This window comes from Carassius auratus, chromosome 21, assembly GCF_003368295.1.
Source record: "Carassius auratus strain Wakin chromosome 21, ASM336829v1, whole genome shotgun sequence".
NCBI lineage: Eukaryota > Metazoa > Chordata > Actinopteri > Cypriniformes > Cyprinidae > Carassius > Carassius auratus.
In genome coordinates, this window is record NC_039263.1 from 25,224,722 (window position 1) to 25,247,221 (window position 22,500).

Here is a 22,500-nt window from a genome sequence, read left to right on the forward strand (position 1 = left end):
ATGCTGTGAAACCTAACCTTACTAACTGTTCAACCTAATAACTAAACTCAATCCTGAATCCTGATATGAAATCACCAGCAGTCAGAGGAGAACGTGTGAACACGAGCCGGAAACAGAGCGAAAACAGCCAAAGAAAGGCCGTCTTCTCTTAAACAAATTCCACTGGCATCTTGTAGGTTTTATTTGGCGTGTTTGGCCGCGGGCCGCATCTGCGGGACAGCTGTTAGCGGGGGAGAGACGGGCCGCAGCTACACACAACAGCCAGCAGTAATTGCTAGTGCAGGATATTAAATGTAGTCGATGAAAATGTTTACTGGCGATGAATATGCATAACATTGAGAAGAAAATGGCAGCGGCAGATTAAAAAGAGAGGCAGCTTGTTTACAGGGAGACGAAAGAGAAAACAGGGGAGAGAGAGAGAGAGAGTGTGTGTGTGTGTGTGTGTGTGTGTGAGGAATGCTGCTTGGCCCGGTGCCTGAAATAGGAGAGAAGAACCTTTGGGCAAGGCATTAGGGAGTAAAACAGATGGTTTGTGAACCTTTTATTAGGCAGAAAAAAAAGCATTAATCAAAGCGAGGCAGAAAATGGCAGCAGCTCTTTGTTGCAGCACTATTTTTTTGCTGGATTTGTTGTTTTTAAAGGTGTTTTTCTGTCAGAGCTGGAGCAGCCTGTAATGACATACTGCATGTCGAACAAACGTGGATCGAGGGAAACGCTCCTGTTCACGGGTTATTAATGTTATGTAAAGTCAGTAAATATTAAACTTACAATTTTTAAAGATGTCAGTTTGCATGCTAGCTAAAACTAAAAATGTTTAAAGGGCATCAGAAATTAAATAGAATAATAAAAATAAAAATAGTTATTTGTTCCAGTTTCAATTATTAAGTTAAATAATTAAGCAATTAAGGCAAAATTAAGTTTATTTTGAAGTACCAAAAAAAAAAAAAAAAAATTCGTAATAAATTGTAAAAAACAAAAACTAAATGTTTGTGTAAAAAGAAAAATACATTTTAAATATCACTTTTCGTATTTAAGTTTAGCTTACTTTTAATACTGTCAAAAATATTAATTAATAAAATGCATGATAATTAAATAACACTACCACTAACATAAAAAATGAAAAACGTTCATTTTATTATTATTTAAACAATGTTTTCCTTGATAATGAATTGATATTTTGGCTGGTGTCCTAAATATCTCTTCCTATCCTCTAAATTATCTGTTAAACCCGTTTAAAACTAACAAAAGCCAGTGACATCACTGAGCAGGAAGTGACATCGTTCTGGAGGGAAACGAGCAGCACAAACTTATATCACAAACACTAATCAGGGCTGCGTTTCCTAAAAGCAACTATTGCTGCAAGTTTCGTTGTTACCAATAGAGTTCAATGGAATTAACAAGCATAGTTAGCTAATGATGCTTTTGGGAAACAATATAAATGAAGTTAATGTCCTTATGTAACCTGTCAATCCCTCAGTACACAACTGAGTCTGATCTTAAACTAAAACACACGCAAATTCAATAGTGAAGTGAAATTACCCTCATCTATTTATGAAATATTTGATGGGATGCAAAGCTGCTTCAGACCTGCTACAGTTATAATACAGTGCCCATCAGCTGACGACAGGCAGGTGTGTGTGTGTGTGTGTGTGTGAGCAGCTGCTTCAGAGTCTCTTTGTCAGGTGTGTGTGTGTGTGTGTTTCTGGTTCTAACAGCACAGTATTATTTTTGTACCAGTCTGCTGTGTGTGAAACAGAGATGACCTACTTTAAGAAAACAGCAGAATCTCAGAGTCCAGTTTTACCGTTCACACCATGACGTATCTAGATTGACACGGGAAATAAACACACACACACACACACGCACACACAAACCCAGCTTTAATGGAGACCTGAGAAGATTTTCAGATCTTAAAAACGTCTCAAATGGTAGGATAGCAATGTGAGATCAAATGGAGACATGCCCATTACTTGAGCTACAAAAGAGCAACCTATGAGAAAAAATTTAAAGTCATGTTTTATTTTCTTTTATGTGTACTGCATCTGTTGCATTGCATTACTTGTTCTTGTCTAGGTTTTCTAAGGGCAGCTTTTGTTTGTACCTCTGTTTCTTGCACATTACAAACCTGAAAATAAAGCAGCGTTTGACAAGACGTCTTGTCTGGATGCGTTCGTACCTGTGGATTTCACGCTGCGTCTGATGAGTCTTTCCTCTCCGAGTTCTGGTCCAAACAGGGCGACTGAGGGGGAATCTATTTGGATAAACATAAGAAACAATTATTCATAATTAAACATCACAAAAGCACACTGGCATATTCCTATTAGCGAAGCAATTTAAGCCATCGCGAACCTTGGCATTGCTTTAAAGTCTATTAGAAATTACAAGCTCAAATTGAATTTGGCTGGAGTTTGAACGGACCAACCTGCCAGCAATAAGAGTTTTATTTATTTATTTTTTATTATTTAAAGTGATACACTTGTGTGTGTGTGTGTGTGTGTGTGTGTGTGTAGCACACGATACACGCCTCTCTCGTCCTTTTTCTTTGATGTTTTTCCCAAAATTCATTTTCTTCCATTAGATAAATGATTAAACGTCTCATTTACGCCTCCTGATTTTCTGCCATGAAAAGACCTGCGATGTTTAAAAATGTAATGTAATTGGTGCATATTAAATAGGAAATATAGAAAGCTGATATATTTACATGCATTATGTATTTTAGACTCTATAATGCCATCACCACTATATTTTACAGCTTTCTTTTGAAATTTTATGTATTAAAAGCAGTCACAGTTTTCTGTTGAACACATTTACGTTTATGCATTTGGCAGATGCTTTTATCCAAATTGACTTCCATTAAATTTAAAGTATACGTGTTTTTCCGGTTCATGCATTCCCTGGGAATCGAACCTATGACCTTGGCATTGTTAGTGCTGTTAAAAAAAAAGCATTATATTAATAATAAAAATAAGCAAAGATTAACATTGTCTATTGCAAATATATTTCATATGCATACTATTGTAAGATGTTGCATGAAATAGATCATACAACCAACACAAGCACACACTACCCAGTTTGTGCACTTTTATTCACTATTCAGTCTATTCATTCCAAGTACCTCTCACAGCTGAAGTTGCATTTACATTCATGCATTTGGTAGATTCTTTCATCTAAATTGACTTGCATTGCTTTCAAAGAATACATTTTTATCTGTTTGTGCATTGCATGGGAATCAAACCCATGACCTTGGCATTTTTTTGTGTAGATTCTACATTTACATTCATGCATTTGTCAGATGCTTTTATCTGAGCAGACTTGCATTGCATTCAAGCAAACCCCTGACCTTGGCATAGCTAGTAACATGCTTTACTTTTAAAACAAGCAATAAATTAATAAAAAAGTAGATTGATATTGTTTATTTAACATTATATTATATACGCATATTAATGTTGCATGTTGCATGATGAAGATCACACACACTTCCCAGTTTGTGCACGTTTGTCACAGCATGTAGCCGGTGTGCTGCTCAGGTTAGTTTTATTGGGGCTTTATGATCCTCGACCTGCTGTTAGACTCATAAAACACAAGACGGAGGATCCTATTTACAGCGGAATAAGAGATGGACAGGGAAAGCGTCTCTCTCGTTGTCAGGCACACGCCATCCCATCATCGATCACACGTTCTCAACACAGACTCTCAGAGAATAAATAGGTATAAACTATTTCCAGCATCGCATCAGTCCAAAGTTAACCGGGTCAAAATCTGGTGCTGAGCATCTCCACGTGTGCTGATGTCATCGGTGACAGATCTGCAAACACAACTCATATGTGTTTGAAGATTTTAAAGGAACAGGCTGTTATATAAACGATCAATCAGGTTTAGAGTTAATAACAACTCTGCATCACACATTTATTATGTCCTTGCTCATCACATGACAGGAAAAGAGTTTTCAGTCTTACTAGAAACCAGAAAAACTGCTTTGTGGAGCGATAATCAAACACAGTGACACTAATATTAAAGGAATCAGAAATGGGTGCTCTGCAGTGAATGGGTGCCGTCAGAATGAGAGTATTAAAACATCACAATAATCCACAGCACTCCATCAGTTAACATCTGGAGAACACAAAAGCTGAAACAAAGCCATCAATAAGACGTTTTTGTCTGTAATCCATAATAACGCTTTCTCCAGTGATAAAGTGTTCTGGTCTGAATCAGGAGAGAAATCTGCACAGATCAAGCAGCGTTTACAAACCAAAAATATTTGGCTGGATTTTGATGTGGGAGATGCACTTTTCTCATGTCATTATGGATTATGGACTTGTATCGGAGTTAAAAATGTCTTGATGATGGATTTATTTCAGCGTTTGTCTTCTCCAGATGTTAACTGGAGTGATGTGGATTATTGTGATGTTTTTATCAGCTGTTTGGACTCTCATTCTGACGGCACCCATTCACACTGGTGAGACACTGATGAAATGCTGCATTTAATATTAGTGTCAATGTTTTAGTAATAATCCTGCAGCCATACTTCTATCATAAGTGCTTTACTGTACACAGTTTTTCCTTCTCTGTAAAATGATAAAGAACTACAGACTTATTTTCTGTAGTAATCAACAAAGACATAGACACTGAATCCAGAAGGTTTCTTTAATCATTGCATACACTCCGTGTTTGTTCAGAGAACGTCTGACAAACACCAGCATTTCTGAGCATTTACACAGAGACATTCTCCGACAAACACAGATGTTTCCAATGACACATCTGCAGAAGATGAAGCTCCACCGCTGGAGTCTATCTCAGAGGTTTCTGAAGCGCATCTCCTCTGACACTTCCGAGTTCCCTCGGTTTACCTGCACAGCCTCAACAAATAACACAAGACACGCCACGAATGAATGAAAAGCACAAACAAGCACTGCGGCGTGTGTTTACTGATGGATCTGTGCTCTGAGTGTCTACTGAGACTCCAGCCTCTGCTTTGTGCTTTTCCTCTCAATCTGGAGGCAGAGAGGAACATGTTATTGCTCAAAGGTTGCTCAGTCATTGCTCGGGAGACCTTATAGAGGTTTTTCTGCTGCCTGCTCCTCCTAAAATGTGTGACCCTGTCCCAGTCATATGCATCATTTTTTTGAAGTTGAGATTTATACGTCATCTGAAGGATGAATGAATAAGCTTTCCACTGATGTATGGTTTGTTAGGATCGAACAATATTTGAAAATCTGGAATCTGAGGGTGCAAAAAATTTCAAATATTGAGAAAATCACCTTTAAAGTTGTAGAAATGAATTCTTAGCAATGCATATTACTAAACAAAAATTACATTTTGATATGTTTATGGTAGGAAATTTACAAAATATTTTCACGGAACATGATCTTTACACTCTAAGAAATGAAATGTTGTATTTAATTAATAAAGTTATGTCAACCGGTCCCACAAAACTTAGTTGCTTAAATGGAAAAGGTAATATACAATTAATTGTAACATAATGTTTTAAGTAAATCATTCATAACGGTGTTAATTAAATGGGACATTACACAATTATTTTGAATAAATGTAAATTATTGTCTAGAATTTAATGACTATAGCTTGAACTAACATAACTTGATTAAGTTCAATTTATTAAACAAAATTAAGCTTTGCTAATGTTATCCATTTGTGTTGATTATACTTGCTCGGTTAAAAAAGAAAACTACTCGAGTCACTTTAACTTTATTCACCTTTGGTTTTGAAATATAATTAAGTCAAAAAATTAATGTTGACCTTCAAGGTACATTACTATATCTGGGATTATCATGACTGATAAAATTATTACAAATATGTAAGCAAAACTTACATATGAATACAAAGTGTACAAATACAATTGAAGAAACCAACATAAGTCCACGTATAAAATGCCAATAGACAAATATAAATAATAATTCAAAAATATAAAACTTGTTTGTGAATCTTCACCATCCGATAATGTTCAATCCCATTATAGCTTTATATTAAATCAACAATATTTGACGTCAACAATGTCTTAACAGGTGTTGCCTACTGAAATAAAAACTAAAGAGGCAAATCCTTGTTTTCTATATGGAGGGAGGTTAAATTAACTGAAGTTTACAATCAAGATTTATGCTGCAGAAAATTCTCACTTCACCGTTAGAACATACTAAGTTCAGACTTTACATACATGCTGACTTATCAAGAACATTTTTATGAAAAATACAATGTTTACAGTTTTCATCAAAAGGAGAAATAGAAAATCAGCAATATTTACGTAACAAAGCAGTCCAAAATCCAAAGAACTGAGCCTCCCCAAGCAAGTCGATGACCAACTGCAGTCCTGTCTGCTTATTACAAACCATCATTGATCACAGCTTTATTTTGTCTAGCAGCAGTCCAAAAATAAAGTAAGTCAACACAATTCAAGTGTCCAAAGCCAGGTTCAGTCTTGTCTGGTGCAGGTGATTTTACTCATGCAGTTTGTTTTTGAGGACCTGCACTTAAGTGGAGAGCTTGTTCCCATCCAATTCCATAAACACTTTCTGAAGAAATTCGAAAGTGTATCGCAGCTCCTTGGGATAAACAGTAGATCAAGCCAAGCAGGACTGCACATCCATTTGCAACCTCTCTCAGATCTCGCAGCACTGTGCAGCCTTCAATGACGACGGCAACATCCTCAGGTGGACCTGAAGCATCTACTCCATCATGTCGAACAATGTAGACACCCAAAGCCAGTCTCTCCATTTCCGTCATTGCATCAATACCAGTATCCTCAGTAGCCTATGACAAAAAAAGAGAGCCATTATTAATTATGCATCTATGACACTAGAAACAAACCCAAAAGATGTTAAGTTTACAATTAGAGAACACAATACTAATTCCCAAGAAGTATATTTGATTATTATTTTGCCTGTGTTTAAATAAGACAGATTTTTATTTATTTGGCTTAACTTTACAAAATATTATACATTAATGTAGAAATTGTTGTCCATTATGTTTTTGGTTGATCAATCATCATATTAATTTTTTTTGAAAATTTGATTTATTGCCAACATTGGCAAAAATCTATATAGCATAACATGCATGTTCTGAGCCTACAACACATTTCAGTTCACAGGTTTGTGAAATTAAAATATAAAAATATATATTTTTTCTGTATCAATTTATGATTGACAAAGAATGCGACTTACCCAGTAGTCCTTAATAAGGCTGTCAGGCTTTTCAATCAAGTAGACGCACAACGCCTTTAGGATGCATGTCCGTCGTACTTCAACACTGGGATTCTGTGGGAAACCAACAACTGATTTTGAACATTTTATTTGAGGAAACTGCCATTGTCACATTGACAAATCTATTACGACCTCATTCTACCATGCTTTTAATTAATTGATTTGTGCACTTTTCATGAAATGTCAGTTGTAAATCTGCAGTTCAGTTTGTGGTATTGAATCTGCATTTGTCAATTGCCTGATACACACTTTTACTTTTAAGGACATCATTTTGAGAAAATAATTTCACCGTTTAGCGAGCCACATTTTACATAAATAGCTCAAGTGTTTCTCAAGCTTATACCATTGACACCTTGAAGGAGGCAGTACTGTTCAGTTTGATCTAAAATAAACAATTTAATGGACGAATGAAAAAATTGCATCAGACAATTCAGAAAAGCAGATTCAACACTTCACAAGCAGAGTTGCAGATGTTCAACTGACATTTCATGATAAATGTACACAAAATATAAAGTATCCTTTTTATAAGTTAAAAACATTTACAGAAATACATCTATTTGTACAAATCATAGAATTCTGTATTAGTGGATAGCAAATCATATTTGTAAATAGTGTAGTATTTGTATTAGCAATAGAAAGGTTAAAGACCATAATAATAATAATAATAAAAAAAGCATAATTATGTTTAGAGTAAATGTTAAACCCCCAGGGGTCGGAGCACAATACACCCAAAACACATACCATGTCCATTTCTGCAATGATTACGTCGATATCATGTCTTGCTGTTCCCCCCTTCTTTTTGAATACCCTCAATAGCTGGCTAGAGTAATGATCCAGTCGGGACATAAAGGTTGAGAACAGGGGGACTGTGGTGATGAGGGTGAATTCTGCATTTACCTGTATTAAAACACAAATTCACTATGAGTCTCTTAAGTTAAAACAAATATATTTAAAATGATCACATATGGTGTAGAGCAGGCATGTCAAACTCAAACTCTGTGGGCTACATCTGGCCGTGGTACAATTATATCCAGTTTGCCTTTAAAAGTGGAGCTGGCGTGTTCATAATAATAATAATATTAAGACAGCACTATAAGACTGTTTGGCACTCAGTACCATTTCTTAATTTTTGCCCTCTCTGAAACTTGAGTGTGACACCCTGGTGTAGAGGGAACATGTGTTTGCTTTTGGCTAAATGTTTTTAGTTGGTGGTTCAATTTATCTGTAACCAATTTATATGGATGTATGTGTAATGTGCATTGTAATATAGAGTAGAACAACCACATGCATGGATTCTTACCACATTGCCTCCAAACCTGTCAATTAAATATGGGCTCATTTGTTTTATACCCAAATACAGTATTTAGACATTAATTCCACGTATTTAAATTAAATACAGATGATGAATAATACTTTACCTGGCTCTCAGAAAACAGGGCTGGACATCTGTTTTTGAACTCTGCTATGAAGGGCATATCTTCCAACAACTTCCTGTCTTCTGTAGGCAAAGGTTCTTTCCATTTTACTTTTGATTACCTGTTGGTTGTTCTTCTTTTTCAATATTACTTGTTCTGTAGTCCTTAAATGTAAAACATCAACATGACATCGACTCAAATAAGTTTTAAGTGCATTCCATGTTTTGAATGAGCATCGGCATTCATAATATGTGCATGGATATCTGGAGTGTCCCTGACCCTAATGGCCATGGATTAATTTATAGTGTTTTAGTAATTGGTACCTTGTAGATTCACTTTCAGGACACTGTTTGCACCTCCACATTCAGAGCCTAAAAAAAAGACATGAAAGTGTTAATGATCCAGAATCCCTTCCAAATCTATAGCAATTATATTTGAGCCACTGACTGGCTCGTCTCATGATGGGTGCAGTGTATGCCCGCCTTAAGAACAGACACTAGGGGTGCTCCGATCACGATCGGCCGATCGTTAATGCGCATCTCGTCAGTAAAGCCGGTTCTCTAACAGCTGCTCTATGTGAAATCACGCACGGAATTAACCGCTGATTAGAGAACGGCTTTACTGACGAGATGCGCATTAACGATCGGCCGATCGTGATCGGAGCAGCCCTACAGACAGCAGCACTAATGTAATACTATAATGGAGTTTAAAAAAACAAAACAAAAACAATACTAGTTTAAAACTGTAGCCTACTGGAGCTAAAAAAAAAAAAAAAAAAAAACATTAAAAAAAGAACATGGCTATGCCATGTACTATATTAGGCTAATGTTAAATATTAATAAAAAAATAAAGCGCACTGTTTAAAGCTAAGTTACAACACAACTAAACTAAAATAACTAGACAGATTTCTAATATTTCGGTAATTTAATGACCACTTCTAACACTTAACTATGACAAGGATACAGGCTAATTCTGTGTTAATTAAGCTAACAAGAAATCATTTTAAACTATCAACAAAGTATACGTCTAAGCACACAAAAACATTTCACAAATGTACAACTGTAAAATATATTACTAAAAAAGTTATACTTACCAAATAATTTATGGATGATAACGGATTTAAAAAAGTTGGCCAAGGGCAGGTGGAAAATGGATGCTTCTTCCTGTGCGTGTGCGAAATTGCAAGTACGGGAAGCGCTTTGGGACAATCTTCAACCGCTAGTAGGTTTAAAATGATCTGGTTAAGTTGGTTTAAATCTGTGCCATTTTGTAGACTTGAAATATTATACTATTAATTTAAAGCAATGAAACTTGCTTATTTTTACTATATAAACATAATACTTTTAGTAATTTTACCATAAAACTAGTATTTAAATTAAACTACACCCATGCTTCATTTCTAAGAGTGTACTTAATATCCTAATGATTTTTGGCATAAAAATGTATAATATTGACCCATACAAATATTGTTGCTTATTGCTACAAATATACCACATAGATTGCTTTTGTACTCCAGGGTCACATATACACAAAAGAGTTAATTGTTTACATACAGTACAGTAAAAGTCTGTTTTCCGTATGGATTGTAGTATATTTTTTATAAATGTGGTAATTTGGTATGATTAATCTTACATTTGTAGGCATATTCATAAATTAAGTTGCTTTATTTTCTTCTCAAATCCAATACATTTGGATTTCATTCATGAATATTTGTCAATAAAATTGTTTTTTTAAAGCCTCAAATTTTAAGAATTAAAGTTTCAAAAACTCAAGAAACAAGTGAAAAATAGACAAAGTAAATAAACAGATTACTTAAAATGACAAATAATTTAATAAAGGGTTTTTGAAGTTTGATCAATCTAAAACTTAAGTTCATTAAAATCTATATTATAATAAATGAGATAAAACTATTATGTATGATTAATATTACCTTTTGTATTATATACAATAATATATATCTTTATATTACCATTAATATTCAATTTTTTATTTAAAATTTAAAATTAATTTTCTAATCTCAACTTGTTTTAAGCTTCAATGACAATTAAACACTGCAATTGACTTCAGATCCAATAGATTTGGATTTAATTTAATTTATACATAAATTAGTTTATTATAAATAAATTAGTCAGTAAAATGGTCTTTAAAAATGTCCTTGGATTTCTCTCTGAAGGACACATTTTACATTTGTCCTTTAAACATTTGATAGATGACAGAAGTCTTTAAATCATCCATGCAGACGCTTCACAAATATTTTATTTCTACAAATTTGTTAGGTGATATTATATACAGAAATATATATATTAGTTAAATGCATCAAATACTGTTAAATATTCCTTGTAGGATTTCTATGTGGTCATCAAAGCTGAATGCATTATAATTATACAAGAATTTGCATTAACAAAACACTCATTGCATTTAAATGCAAGTACGTAAACAGTAAAAATAAAAACTACAGTACAAAAAATGCACTTTACAGATCTAAAAAACAAAGGAAAATATTGATATGAATAATACTGAATACTGATCAAATCTAAGATATGTGATAGAGTTTTTCCCTTTGCTGTGTGGTTTTCTGTCAACAAGCTTCACAGAGCAGAAATGCTGAGGAACTCTAGAACTTCCCACTGGAGCAGAACTGATGTTTGTCACACATATGAAAGAGTGTGTGTGTGTGTGTGTGTGTGTGTGTAGGCGGCTGGTGAAATGAGGTGTCACTGAGCACTTACATCCCTCCATGGTGCCATGAACACCTTCACAGGGCACACCTGCACACACACACACACACACACACACACACACACACACACACACACACACACGTAATGACCCATGTGAGACTATCCTCCCAGCTGGTGCTCCCTAAATAGGCTGCTCCTACAGAACCAGTGACTCCAGCACCTCCTCTCCTCCCCTTTAGCACACAACACACACTCATGACCTCCTCCTCACACACACACACACACACACACACACTCTTTTACTTTATTTCTATACTGTTTTTCCAAAGATAAGTTTGGGAAATTGTCAGATTAAGCTCCGAAATATAGTTAATTAGGTACACAATAATAATAATACTACTAAAACAAAAATAAAAATTATATTATATAAATACAAACACACACAAACACACAGATTTTAACAGATTGAAGATTCCTTGATTCTGATTGGTTGAGCCACAGTCGAAGCGGTTGTGAATTACGATACAAAGTAACATACACATTTGTTTACTTCTGTGTGTTGCTCGGCAACCACTTTGTCGGAACCACAGCTGTTTCTGAGGAACTACATTGTTTGGTGGAAGAATACAGTTTTTATTTGTATCATTACACTTCATTTGCTCCGTTTTATTCTGTGTAACCTTTACTATGTAAATGGAATTACCGTTTTATAAAAGCAATAAGCCCTGTGAAGCCGTGGTTTACAGTGAATTTATAACAGCTCCACTTCACGTCGTGCCCCTTAGCGGTTATAAATTCACTGTAAACCACGGCTTCTTGGGGCTTATTGCTTTTATAAAAGCTGTAGCAGTATCTCAGTGATACTAAAGTAACAATTTGTCTACAGGTGTTCATCTTCATGACTTATTCAACTGTAAATGCTTGTTCTCAGTTTCACATGTGACTCTCGCTCAACAACAAACGCTTTCAAACCAATCCACAGTTTGCGTATCACAAATGCTCAACAGGTTCTGAAGGAGAAAAAAAAATGCTTCATTTACAACAGTAACACGAGTAATTACATAACGCTCACATCCACACAAAAGTGCCATTTCATCGCAATTACAGCCTCGTTTTCAGATTCGTGTGTGTGTGTGTGTGTGTGTGTGTGTTAATGGACCGGATGGTTAAGTTGACCTCGCTGCAGGTGCGTGAACATCTCTGACGCTGATGGGGTCAGTTAACAAGAGAAAGCGAAAAAGATAAAACACAAATAAAATAAACAAATAAAGCCAGCGATTTCGACAGCTGCCAATACATCACTTAGCATTTGCTGCTTTGACTTTTAGTGCGACAATCTGAAGCTGCCAAATGTGTAATTAGGACGTCTGATTTTAACGGACGGCCCGTTTAAACACAAGCTACGGTTGAAAGGTTAATTACAGCCGCAGCGGCAGACGTTTAGACCAAATCAATGTCTATTACAACGCAACGCCGATGGATTCTGATTAACGTGAAGCGTGTGTCTGTTCATCAACATCGCAGGATTTTACTCGGTCAAAGACGCAACTTTATAGCTTTCTCTGGCAATTGATATTTCAAAAACATAATTATATACCAAATTAAATAATACAGGTGCTGGTCATATAATTAGAATATCATCAAAAAGTTGATTTATTTCATTAATTCCATTCAAAAAGTGAAACTTTTCATTACATTACACACAGACTGATATATTTCAAATGTTTATTTCTATTAATTTTGATGATTATAACTGACAACTAAGGAAAACCCAGATTCATTATCTCAGAAAATTAGAATATAACTTAAGGCCAATACAAAGAAAAGATTTTTAGAAATCTTGGCCAACTGAAAAGTATAAAAATGAAAAGTATGAGCATGTACAGCGCTCAATACTTAGTTGTGTCTCTTTTGTCTGAATTCCTGCAGCAATGCGGCGTGGCGTGGAGTGGATCAGTCTGTGACACTGCTCAGGTGTTATGAGAGACCAGGATGCTCTGATAGTGGCCTTCAGCTATTCTGCATTCTTGGGTCTGGGATATCACATCTTCCTCTTCACAATACTCCACAGATTTTCTATGGGGTTAAGGTCAGGTGAGTTTTCTGGCCAATTAAGAACAGGGATATCATGCTCCTTAAACCAGGTACTGGAAGCTTTGGGACTGTGTGCAGGTGAGAGTCCTGTTGGAAAATGAAATCTGCATCTCCATAAAGTTGTTCAGCAGCAGGAAGCATGAAGTGCTCTAAAACTTCCTGGTATACGGCTGTGTTGACCTTTGACCTCAGAAAACACAGTGGACCAACACCAGCAGATGACATGCACCCCAAACCATCACTGACTGTGGAAACTTACACTGGACCTCAAGCAACGTGGATTGTGTGCCTCTCCTCTCTTCCTCCAGACTCTGGGACCCTGATATCCAAAGGAAATGCTAAATGTACTTTCATCAGAGAAAATAACTGTGGACCACTCAGCAACAGTCCAGTCCTTTCTGAATCTAGACGCTTCTGACGCTGTCTGTTGTTCAGAGTGTCTTGACACAAGGAATGTGAAGCTGGAACCCATGTCTTGCAGACGTCTGTGTGTAGTGGTTCTTGAAGCACTGACTCCAGCTGCAGTCCACTCTTTGTGAATCTCCCCCACATTTTTGAAAGGGTTTTGTTTCACAGTCCTCTCCAGGGTGCGGTTATCCCTATTGCTTATACACTTTTTTTCTACCACATCTTTTCCTTCCCTTTGCCTCTCTATTAATGTGCTTGGACACAGAGCTCTGTGAACAGCCAGCCTCTTTTGCAATGACCTTTTGTGTCTTGCCCTCCGTGTGCAAGGTGTCAGTGGTCGTCTTTTGGACAACTGTCTTGTCAGCAGTCTTCTCTATGATTGTGTAGTCAACAGAACTAGACTGAGAGAGTGTTTTGAGTTCATTAGCTGATTAGAGTCTGGCACCTGGTGTCTTCAATATTGAACCTTTTCACAATATTCAAATTTTCTGAGATACTGAATTTGGGATTTTCCTTAGTTGTCAGTTATAAACATCAAAATTTATAGAAATAAACATATGAAATATATCAGTCTGTGTGTAATGAATGAATATAATATAGAAGTTTCACTTTTTGAATGGAATTAGTGAAATAAATCAACTTTTTATGATATTCTAATTACATGACCAGCACCTGTATATTCGTGGTAAATAAACACAAAAACTCATATAAACCATGGTAGGTTCATTGCAACCTGTCATTGCTTTAATGAAGTACAACAAAAACAACAACAACAAAAATAGTAAATCTAAATTTTTGGAATATATAAAAATAAAACAAATATTTATAATAAATCTCAATCACTATTTTTGTTTGTTTTGTTAAAAACCTACAACAAAATATCACCTATAATGATTTTTAAACAAATGTAAACCCAAATTTGTTTAACTTGTATTAAAATAAACATTAACTTAAATAATAAGTAAAATATTAATAAATGTAAACATTTTATTTCAGCTAGTCACCAAAACAACTTTGACTTATTTTAATTTAACTACTAAAATATCTAAAACTGAAATAAGAGACATATTTAAAAACACACAAAATCATTTAAACATTAACTAAAATCAAAACAGAAAATGTTAAAAATTTTCATCTAATTCAAAATATTACAAACTATAACATTATCTCACTGATATAAAAAAATTACACAGCATTTACAGCTTTTCCTATCAGCTTATATATAAAAAAACAATTATATTACAAATTATATGATATATTTGCTGTTAATATTTTGTAAATGAAAGCAAACTTTTTTTTATAGATTTTTCATTTAGTTTAACTTTATGTACTAAAATAAAGAAAACTGAAAAAAGCAATTATTTTATAAAAAAAAGACAATAAAATGACTAAAGAATTATTTCAAACGACAATGCAATTGGAAAACAGAAATAAAATATTCTTTAAAAATTATATTTTATAAAAATATTTGTTAAAATTATACTACAATTACACTATTGCTAATAAAATAAAATGAATTAATTAAAACAATTTTAATGTAGAATTTGTATAAGCACATTTCCATGCCCTCACTGAAAGAGGAGAAACTAAAAACGTATCCATCACGGCTCATAATTGCATTTAAATATGATCACTTTTATAGTTATTGCAGTGTTGGGGATTATTAACACGCATATGAACAAACTGGAGATTCAGCAGCACTTCTGATCTTTCTCTTTCATAATAACTCATGCAGAATTACACAACATCCATCCAGACCTATTTAACTGCATGATGGATGCGTCCCATCAAACACAACCCAAACTCTCTGACCTTTCCATTCAGCTGAGGGTTGCACACGATTGCAGCAGGTATGACGACAGGATAGTGCTTCAGTTTTTAACATGGGTTTGTTAGGATCAAACTTGTTCAGTTCTCTCCCTATTTGTGCTCATAACAGGCACAAACACTGGATATTATCTGGAGAGATGCATATACATACACACACACACATGCACAGCGAAACATTCATTTAAATTACAGGTTTAAAGGTTAAATGATTAGTTTAACTTTATGTATTAAAATAAACTAAATCTGATTTTTAAAAAAGAAATAAAATAAAGAACATTAATTAAAATTACAGGTTTAAAGGTAAAAATTATAAGTTTAAGTTGATGCACTAAAATAAAATAAAACAGATGTTTTTCAAATCCAAAACTAAATATATTTTAAAAATAAATAAAATGACAAAAAGACAATAAAAAGTCTAAAACATTTTAAATTACAGGTTTAAATAAAATAAAATAAAAAATATTAGTTTAACTTGATGTACTAAAAAACTCAACCTAAAACAAATAAAAAATAAATAACTTATAAATGACATATATACACCTCTGTAAAGTTTCAAATGTCTCTACCAATGCAAAAACCAAATCCACACTCTTAAGATAAAGTCAAAATAACCAAATATGACCTATATTAGACATCAGACTGTCACAGTTTATAATGTTCCTGAACCCAATGCATTTTAGGATGTGTAAAACACACAGAGCGCATGCATTAAAAACAGAGACAGACAGATCCAGCCTGTGAAGCGTTCAGACACACGATAAGCTAATAACTCAAACCTCCAAACGTGTCAAACACACTTTCCGATGGTTATCGGTAGGAAGAAAGAGAAGAGAATTGAATTGAAGAGAAGAGGGGGTGAAATCACACATGTGAATGTGTGTCATTGAAGCGCTTTCCTGATAATCGCAGCGGTGCGCGTTTTGACAAGTCAAATGTGTTACATTTTACCCAGAGTGCAACGCTGCAGCCGGAGTGTGACAGCTATGCAAATTACAATAGTTTGATCCGGCACACACTTCTCACCGGCAGAACAAAACCAGACCTCCACAGCAACGAGAAACCACAGCTGAGGTCTTCTTCATCTCTCAACAGCATCTCAAACTGCTCAGATTGACCGAGATCTCAATATGAGCTCAGACATTTCTCAAATAACAACCATTGACTCATTTGGGTTTTCTTCCATTGTTTATTTTATTTATTTATTAATTTTTTTTTGGGAGAAACGCATTGTAAAACAATATATAATTGTGATGCAATTTTGAGAGGAATGTAGCCTATCAAATGTATCAGTATGTTTACAATTTGTAAGAATATTTTAATTCAAAAGGAGGTTTATTTTTTATTAAAGAAAAAAAAATTTAATTTTGCATCTTGAACAGTGCTTTAATGGGGCCGGTATGCACCGGTAGTACCACCACTTCCAAAAATAGCTCTTGAGCATACCACCACCTCTGCTTTAATAGAGGTTTTAATCCTTTGCCTTCACTTCAGCTTTTCAGAGCGCCCTTCACAATGCAAGCTTCCTAATTCTACCTAGTTCGGAGTATGGAGCGTGAATAATTTGAACCAGTTTGGGAGTTTGGAGCGGGATCGCGAATCATTAGAGTCAGTTCGGGAGTTCGTAGTGGGATCGCGAATCATTTGAGTCATTTTGGGGATCGCGAATCATTTGAATCAATTCGAGAGTTCGGAGCGGGTTCGCGAATCATTTGAGTCTGTTCGGAGCGGGTTCGCGAATCATTGAGTCAATTTGGGGATCGCAAATCATTTGAATCAATTCGGGAGTTCGGAGCGGCTTCGCGGATCATTTGAATCAATTTGAGAGTTCGTATAGGGTTCGCGAATCATTTGAGTCATTTTGGGGATCTCGAATCATTTGAGTCAGTTCGGAGCTGCTTCGCGGATCATTTGAATCAATTCGAGAGTTCGGAGCGGGTTCGCGAATCATTTGAGTCAGTTCGGGAGTTCGGAGCGGGTTCGCGAATCATTTGAATCAATTTGAGAGTTCGTATAGGGTTCGCGAATCATTTGAATCAGTTCGGGAGTTGGTAGCGTGTTCGCGAATCATTTGAGTCAGTTCGGGAGTTCAAAACGGATTCGAGAATCATTTGAGTCAGTTTGGCGAACGCGAATCATTTCAATCAGTTCGGGAGTTCAGTAGCTCTTTCTAAGGGTATTTTTTCAAAATCCTTTTGCACATTTTATTTATGTTCAGTAGTTATTTCTAGCTCAAGAAAATCCACAAACTAATAAAAGGATTATTAAGGTTAATTATTAAGGTTATTATTAAGGTTGCCTGTTGACTGCTGTATATAAAAGCCCTTCAATATAGTTGTTGTTACCTCAGGGGAAGAGGGGAGTCATCAAAAAAAACAACAACAACAGAAAATGTTTTTTTTTTGCCAAAATAATAGAGTACCGGCACCTCTTTTGGGCCACTTAAAGCACTGATCTCAAGTAAATGTATCTTGATCTAAAACAAACTCACTTTTTTTCTTACTACAAATCAACAAGTAAACTTATTAAAAACTTGCAATCTGTTATTATAATATTGTAATGAGTCGGTCAGATAATGCAATTTTTAAAAAAAAGTAAAATATATATTAAAAATATATATATATATAAAATTATACAAAAATTAATATATATATATATATATATATATATATATATATATATATATATATATATATATATATATATATATGTATGGAAAAATTTAAACTAAAAAAAAAATAAAAAAAATAAATAGTAAATTGCAAATAAATAAAAATCTAAGAAAAAATTTAATCCGATTCAAATATTCATAAAAATTATAATACACTGGTCAAAAAAAAAAAAGAAAAAAAAAAGTATTTTCTTTTAAAACATACTTCAATGATCTGTATTTGCAACTTTGAAAAGTGTTTTTTCCACAGTATGACCCTCTCAAAAGTAACCGTGATTTCTGGGCCGTTTAGCAGGAATCTGCTGGCTTTGACCTCGGCATGACCCCGGCGTCCCGTCCTTGTTTCCCTGCATTTGGGTGATGCTGTATTACGAATCGCGTGTAAACACACACAGGTGGAGCGCTCAGGGACATCTCAAACCTACAGCTACAGAGGGACTCTCATATATTCAGACAAGAGAGGTTGTGTTGACCCGAACGCATTATTAATGAGAGCGTCGCGGACACACGCTTCCCGCTGTAAAGGTGAGCCTCTTCATCAAAGGGAACCTCACCCCTCCCTCCGATTTGGAGCCCGTCCAGAAATGACAAAAACATCCGTCCGAAGAGTTGCTGGAATCACTGAATTAGCATCGCCTTCAAGTTTCTCCCCCTCGCCGTCTGTCACACGCACGGGATTATTATTCATTAGAGCGAGACTGCTGACACCCGCTCTCTACCCACACTGCACCGGGTCACTGAGTGGCGTCCCTACGGTAGACACGCGGGCCATCTGCTTATCAAACGCTGACATGTCACAAACACACACCAGAACCACTGGATAGAGACACACACAAACACATACCTGTTAGTGCTCAGACGATGCTCTTTCATTGCTCAGACTGAGACTTAAAGGTGCAGTGCAGCCAAAAATGACCAAAGGGTTGATGGTAGCCATTGACTTTCCAATGCATGGAGAAAAATACTATGGAAGTCAATGGCTACCGTGAGATGTTTGGTCATCAACATTCACCTAAAGTTTGTATTTTTTCCATGCAGATGCAGATTTTCACTCACTGCATCTAAAACACAATGCAAAGTCGTATGCATGTATTAAAAGAGAGACAATACTTTAACATATTATTCAATGCATTGCATAATAAAGCAATATTAACAACCCATCTGCTAAATGTAATGGAATGCAAATATTGCGCGATGAAGACATTTCCAAAAGATCTCACCTCTGATCTTTCAATAGCCTTTTAAATCTTAATGCATGAAACCCTATAGTCCTGTAGTTTTTTTTTTCGGCAATACCATGAGTGTTTGAACCTCCTGAACTTACTCACACACTTGAACACAGAGTGTATCATTTATTTATCTGGAAACCTTCAGGGGGTTCCTTCAGAGCTCAGAGGACTGGACATTTGTCAGTCTGTAAGTGAACAAAAGCAGTGAGAGATGTGTTCTGTCAGTGTTTGTATGTTTATAACAGCAGAAACAGCCACTTCACCTCTGACCTCTGAGCTCAAGAATCGCTGTTCAGCTCGATGTGAGGATTGGACTTGACTTCTGACCCTCAATTAAACACTCTCTCTCTCTGTATGTGTGTGTGTGTGTGTGTGTGTGTGTTTCCTTCATGTCAGCTTTAGTATTTAAGTGCTTAAAGTAAATGAAAATGAGAAATGTTTGATTAAACTAAACATCTTATGCCACAATTTTCCATGTTCAACTTTTCTGAAGTCCACAACTATTCATTTCCATCCATTGTTACAGCTAAGATTACAAAATTAAATTTTTTTAAATTAATGCACATTTAATAATTGTATAAATTATGATAGAAAACGGAAATCTGATGCCAAAAAAAGCTTGTCTTTGTTGTGACAAATTATTTTTTAAAAATTATTTCAATTTTTTTCATGTGTTTTATTTTGTCTTAATTGAAACGTTGTGGCTTTTGGTTGATTTGGCTGTCCGATGTCAAAAAGAGCTTCTATCATATCACTGAATTGAGTTTGTGACATCCAGTGCTTTCTGGAAGACATAAATAAATAAATCAATGCAATTTTTTAATTCTTAAGTAACTTATAAGATAAATATGAAAAACGATGAAAAAACATTTACATTAATGCATTTAGACGACACTTGTATCCAAAGTGACATACAATGCATTCAGACTAGTATAATTTTTTTTTTTTACCTGTATGTTTCACTATTTTTTATTAAAACTCCATGTTTTGCTTTAGTTTTTTCTTCTCTTTTATGGTAAAAAAGCACCTTATATTTTCATTTCTTTTTGTTGTCTCACATTCCAAATGAAAATAATGCATCAAAATTTCAGTATTTTAATTCACTAATGCTCATGAAAACCAACATGCAAAACAAAAACATACTGTCATTTCAGAGTCAGGTGGTGCATAAGCAAAGTTCAAGCTTATAATTCAGTCAATATTAAAAACTACAAGTATATTCTAATCAGAAATGGACTATTTCACCACCACAATATCTTTTGTAGAGCAGCACTAAGAGTACGAGTCGCTGTCTATGTAGTGCACTTAAAATCAGGTCAATGCAATTGCTCAGATCTCCTCATTAATTGATTGATAATGAATTGCTGCAAGCTCCGTCAGTGATAACACTAATGGAGGGATAACGCTCTGCCATGAGGGTCTTGGCGCAGAATTAGCACGCTAATCTAATCTGGGAAGAGAGCGTGACAAACGTGTCATTAATGCCGCAAACGACGATCACACCTGACACAAGCTCTCACCTGCCAAACCATAGACTGTGTTCACACCTGGATCCGCAGCGGCCGCGCTGAGAGCCAGAAGCACCTGAGGATGGCAATTAGAGGATTGATTTCAGAATAATGATCTCATACCTCTGTCATTAAACGCAAACGCCTCGTCTGATCCATCCTTACTTCTTAGCGTGCAAAAGAAGCAACACCATCAGTCTCTAGATGATCCCAGATCAAGAGTGGCTTTTCTGGATGCATAAACACCATCTCCTGTCAAGGAAACCTGTCTGAAAACAATTATTTATAAGGTTCATTTTCATTTAACTTGATGTATATAAGTAATAAAACAGAACAAAATAAATAAAACTTCATTTTAAAAAGTGATAAAAACTATATAAAATAAAAACTAATTTAACATTAAAATAAAAACTATGAAGTATTTCAATTGTAACATATTTCAGCTTGTGGCCAAGACCATATTTTTCATTTTCTTATCGTCGTTCAACTTGATGTTCTATAATAACTCAAACTAAATAAATGGAGTAAAATGTATTAATGTCTTTAATATAAACATTTTACCAAAAAATATACAAAAAGTAAACAAAAGTAAATTTAATTAGCAAAAAACACAATGAGAAAAATAACCAATTTTAATGAAAAACATAAAACCCCTGTGAGACAGAGATGAGTGGGTAAAATACTCCAGGGACCCAAGCCGCGAGGGTCAATGTACTAATCGTGTCTCCCTGATGGAAATACATGTTCTTTATTTCTAATACTTTAATGAATTTTTAATCACGTCATTTGTAATTAAATTAACAGGGATAAGCGAGCAGAGAGAGAAAGAGAGACAGAGACAGAGAGACAGAGAGAGAAAGAGAGAGAGATTACTGGACATGAGATTATGTTGCGAGTTGTAACTCAGCAGTCAGAGATTAACAATCTGTTTATTTAATAATCAAATGAAAGGCCTGGAATACAAACATACATTCAGAGATGCGATTAATGGATAATCTGCACAAGACTCAATTAACTAGACTAGATAAAAGTAGATAAAACTAGATACAAATTAAATGATCTTGTTAGAAAGCCACATATTTTATAAATTGTCGGTTTACTTTGAGTTGTTTCAAGTAAAGACAGACTGACAATATACAGACAGACATGCAGACAGATGATAGACAGACAGACAGATAGACAGATGATAGACAGATAGACAGAGACAGACAGACAGATAGACAGATGATAGACAGACAGACAGATAGACGTATGAGAGACAGACAGACAGACAGACAGATAGACAGATGATAAACAGACAGATAATAGACAGATAGACAGACAGATGATAGACAGACAGACAGACAGACAGATAGAAAGATGATAGACAGACAGATAATAGACAGATAGACAGACAGACAGATAGACAGATAGAAAGATGATAGACAGACAGATAATAGACAGATAGACAGACAGA

The 22,500-nt window shown here is 35.1% G+C and overlaps 1 protein-coding gene and 1 long non-coding RNA gene across 6 annotated transcripts in view; both read right to left on the minus strand.

Moving 5' to 3' along the window:
- The window catches only part of LOC113039096 (uncharacterized), a 36,098-nt gene that overhangs the window by 4,958 nt on the left and 8,640 nt on the right, over positions 1-22,500 (minus strand). For all 4 annotated transcript variants that reach the window (XR_003274857.1, XR_003274856.1, XR_003274855.1 and 1 more), the window contains 3 exons: positions 21,210-21,313; positions 21,057-21,120; positions 2,177-2,251 (listed from right to left, as the gene is read on the minus strand). This is a non-coding gene — a long non-coding RNA (uncharacterized LOC113039096). The remainder of the gene's footprint in view (positions 1-2,176; positions 2,252-21,056; positions 21,121-21,209; positions 21,314-22,500) is intronic.
- LOC113039089 (uncharacterized) lies at positions 5,423-9,901 on the minus strand. Of its 2 annotated transcripts, XM_026196988.1 has the most exons (6): positions 9,720-9,889; positions 8,950-8,997; positions 8,630-8,790; positions 7,953-8,108; positions 7,173-7,265; positions 5,423-6,762 (listed from the first exon to the last, which is right to left on the minus strand). In XM_026196988.1, exons 3-6 carry the CDS (start codon positions 8,684-8,686, stop codon positions 6,454-6,456), a joined length of 615 nt encoding a protein of 204 aa, XP_026052773.1. In that variant the 5' UTR covers positions 8,687-8,790; positions 8,950-8,997; positions 9,720-9,889; the 3' UTR covers positions 5,423-6,453. The 2 variants fall into 2 exon arrangements, with proteins under 2 accessions (XP_026052773.1, XP_026052774.1); XM_026196989.1 differs by lacking the exon at positions 7,173-7,265 and having other exon boundaries at positions 9,720-9,901.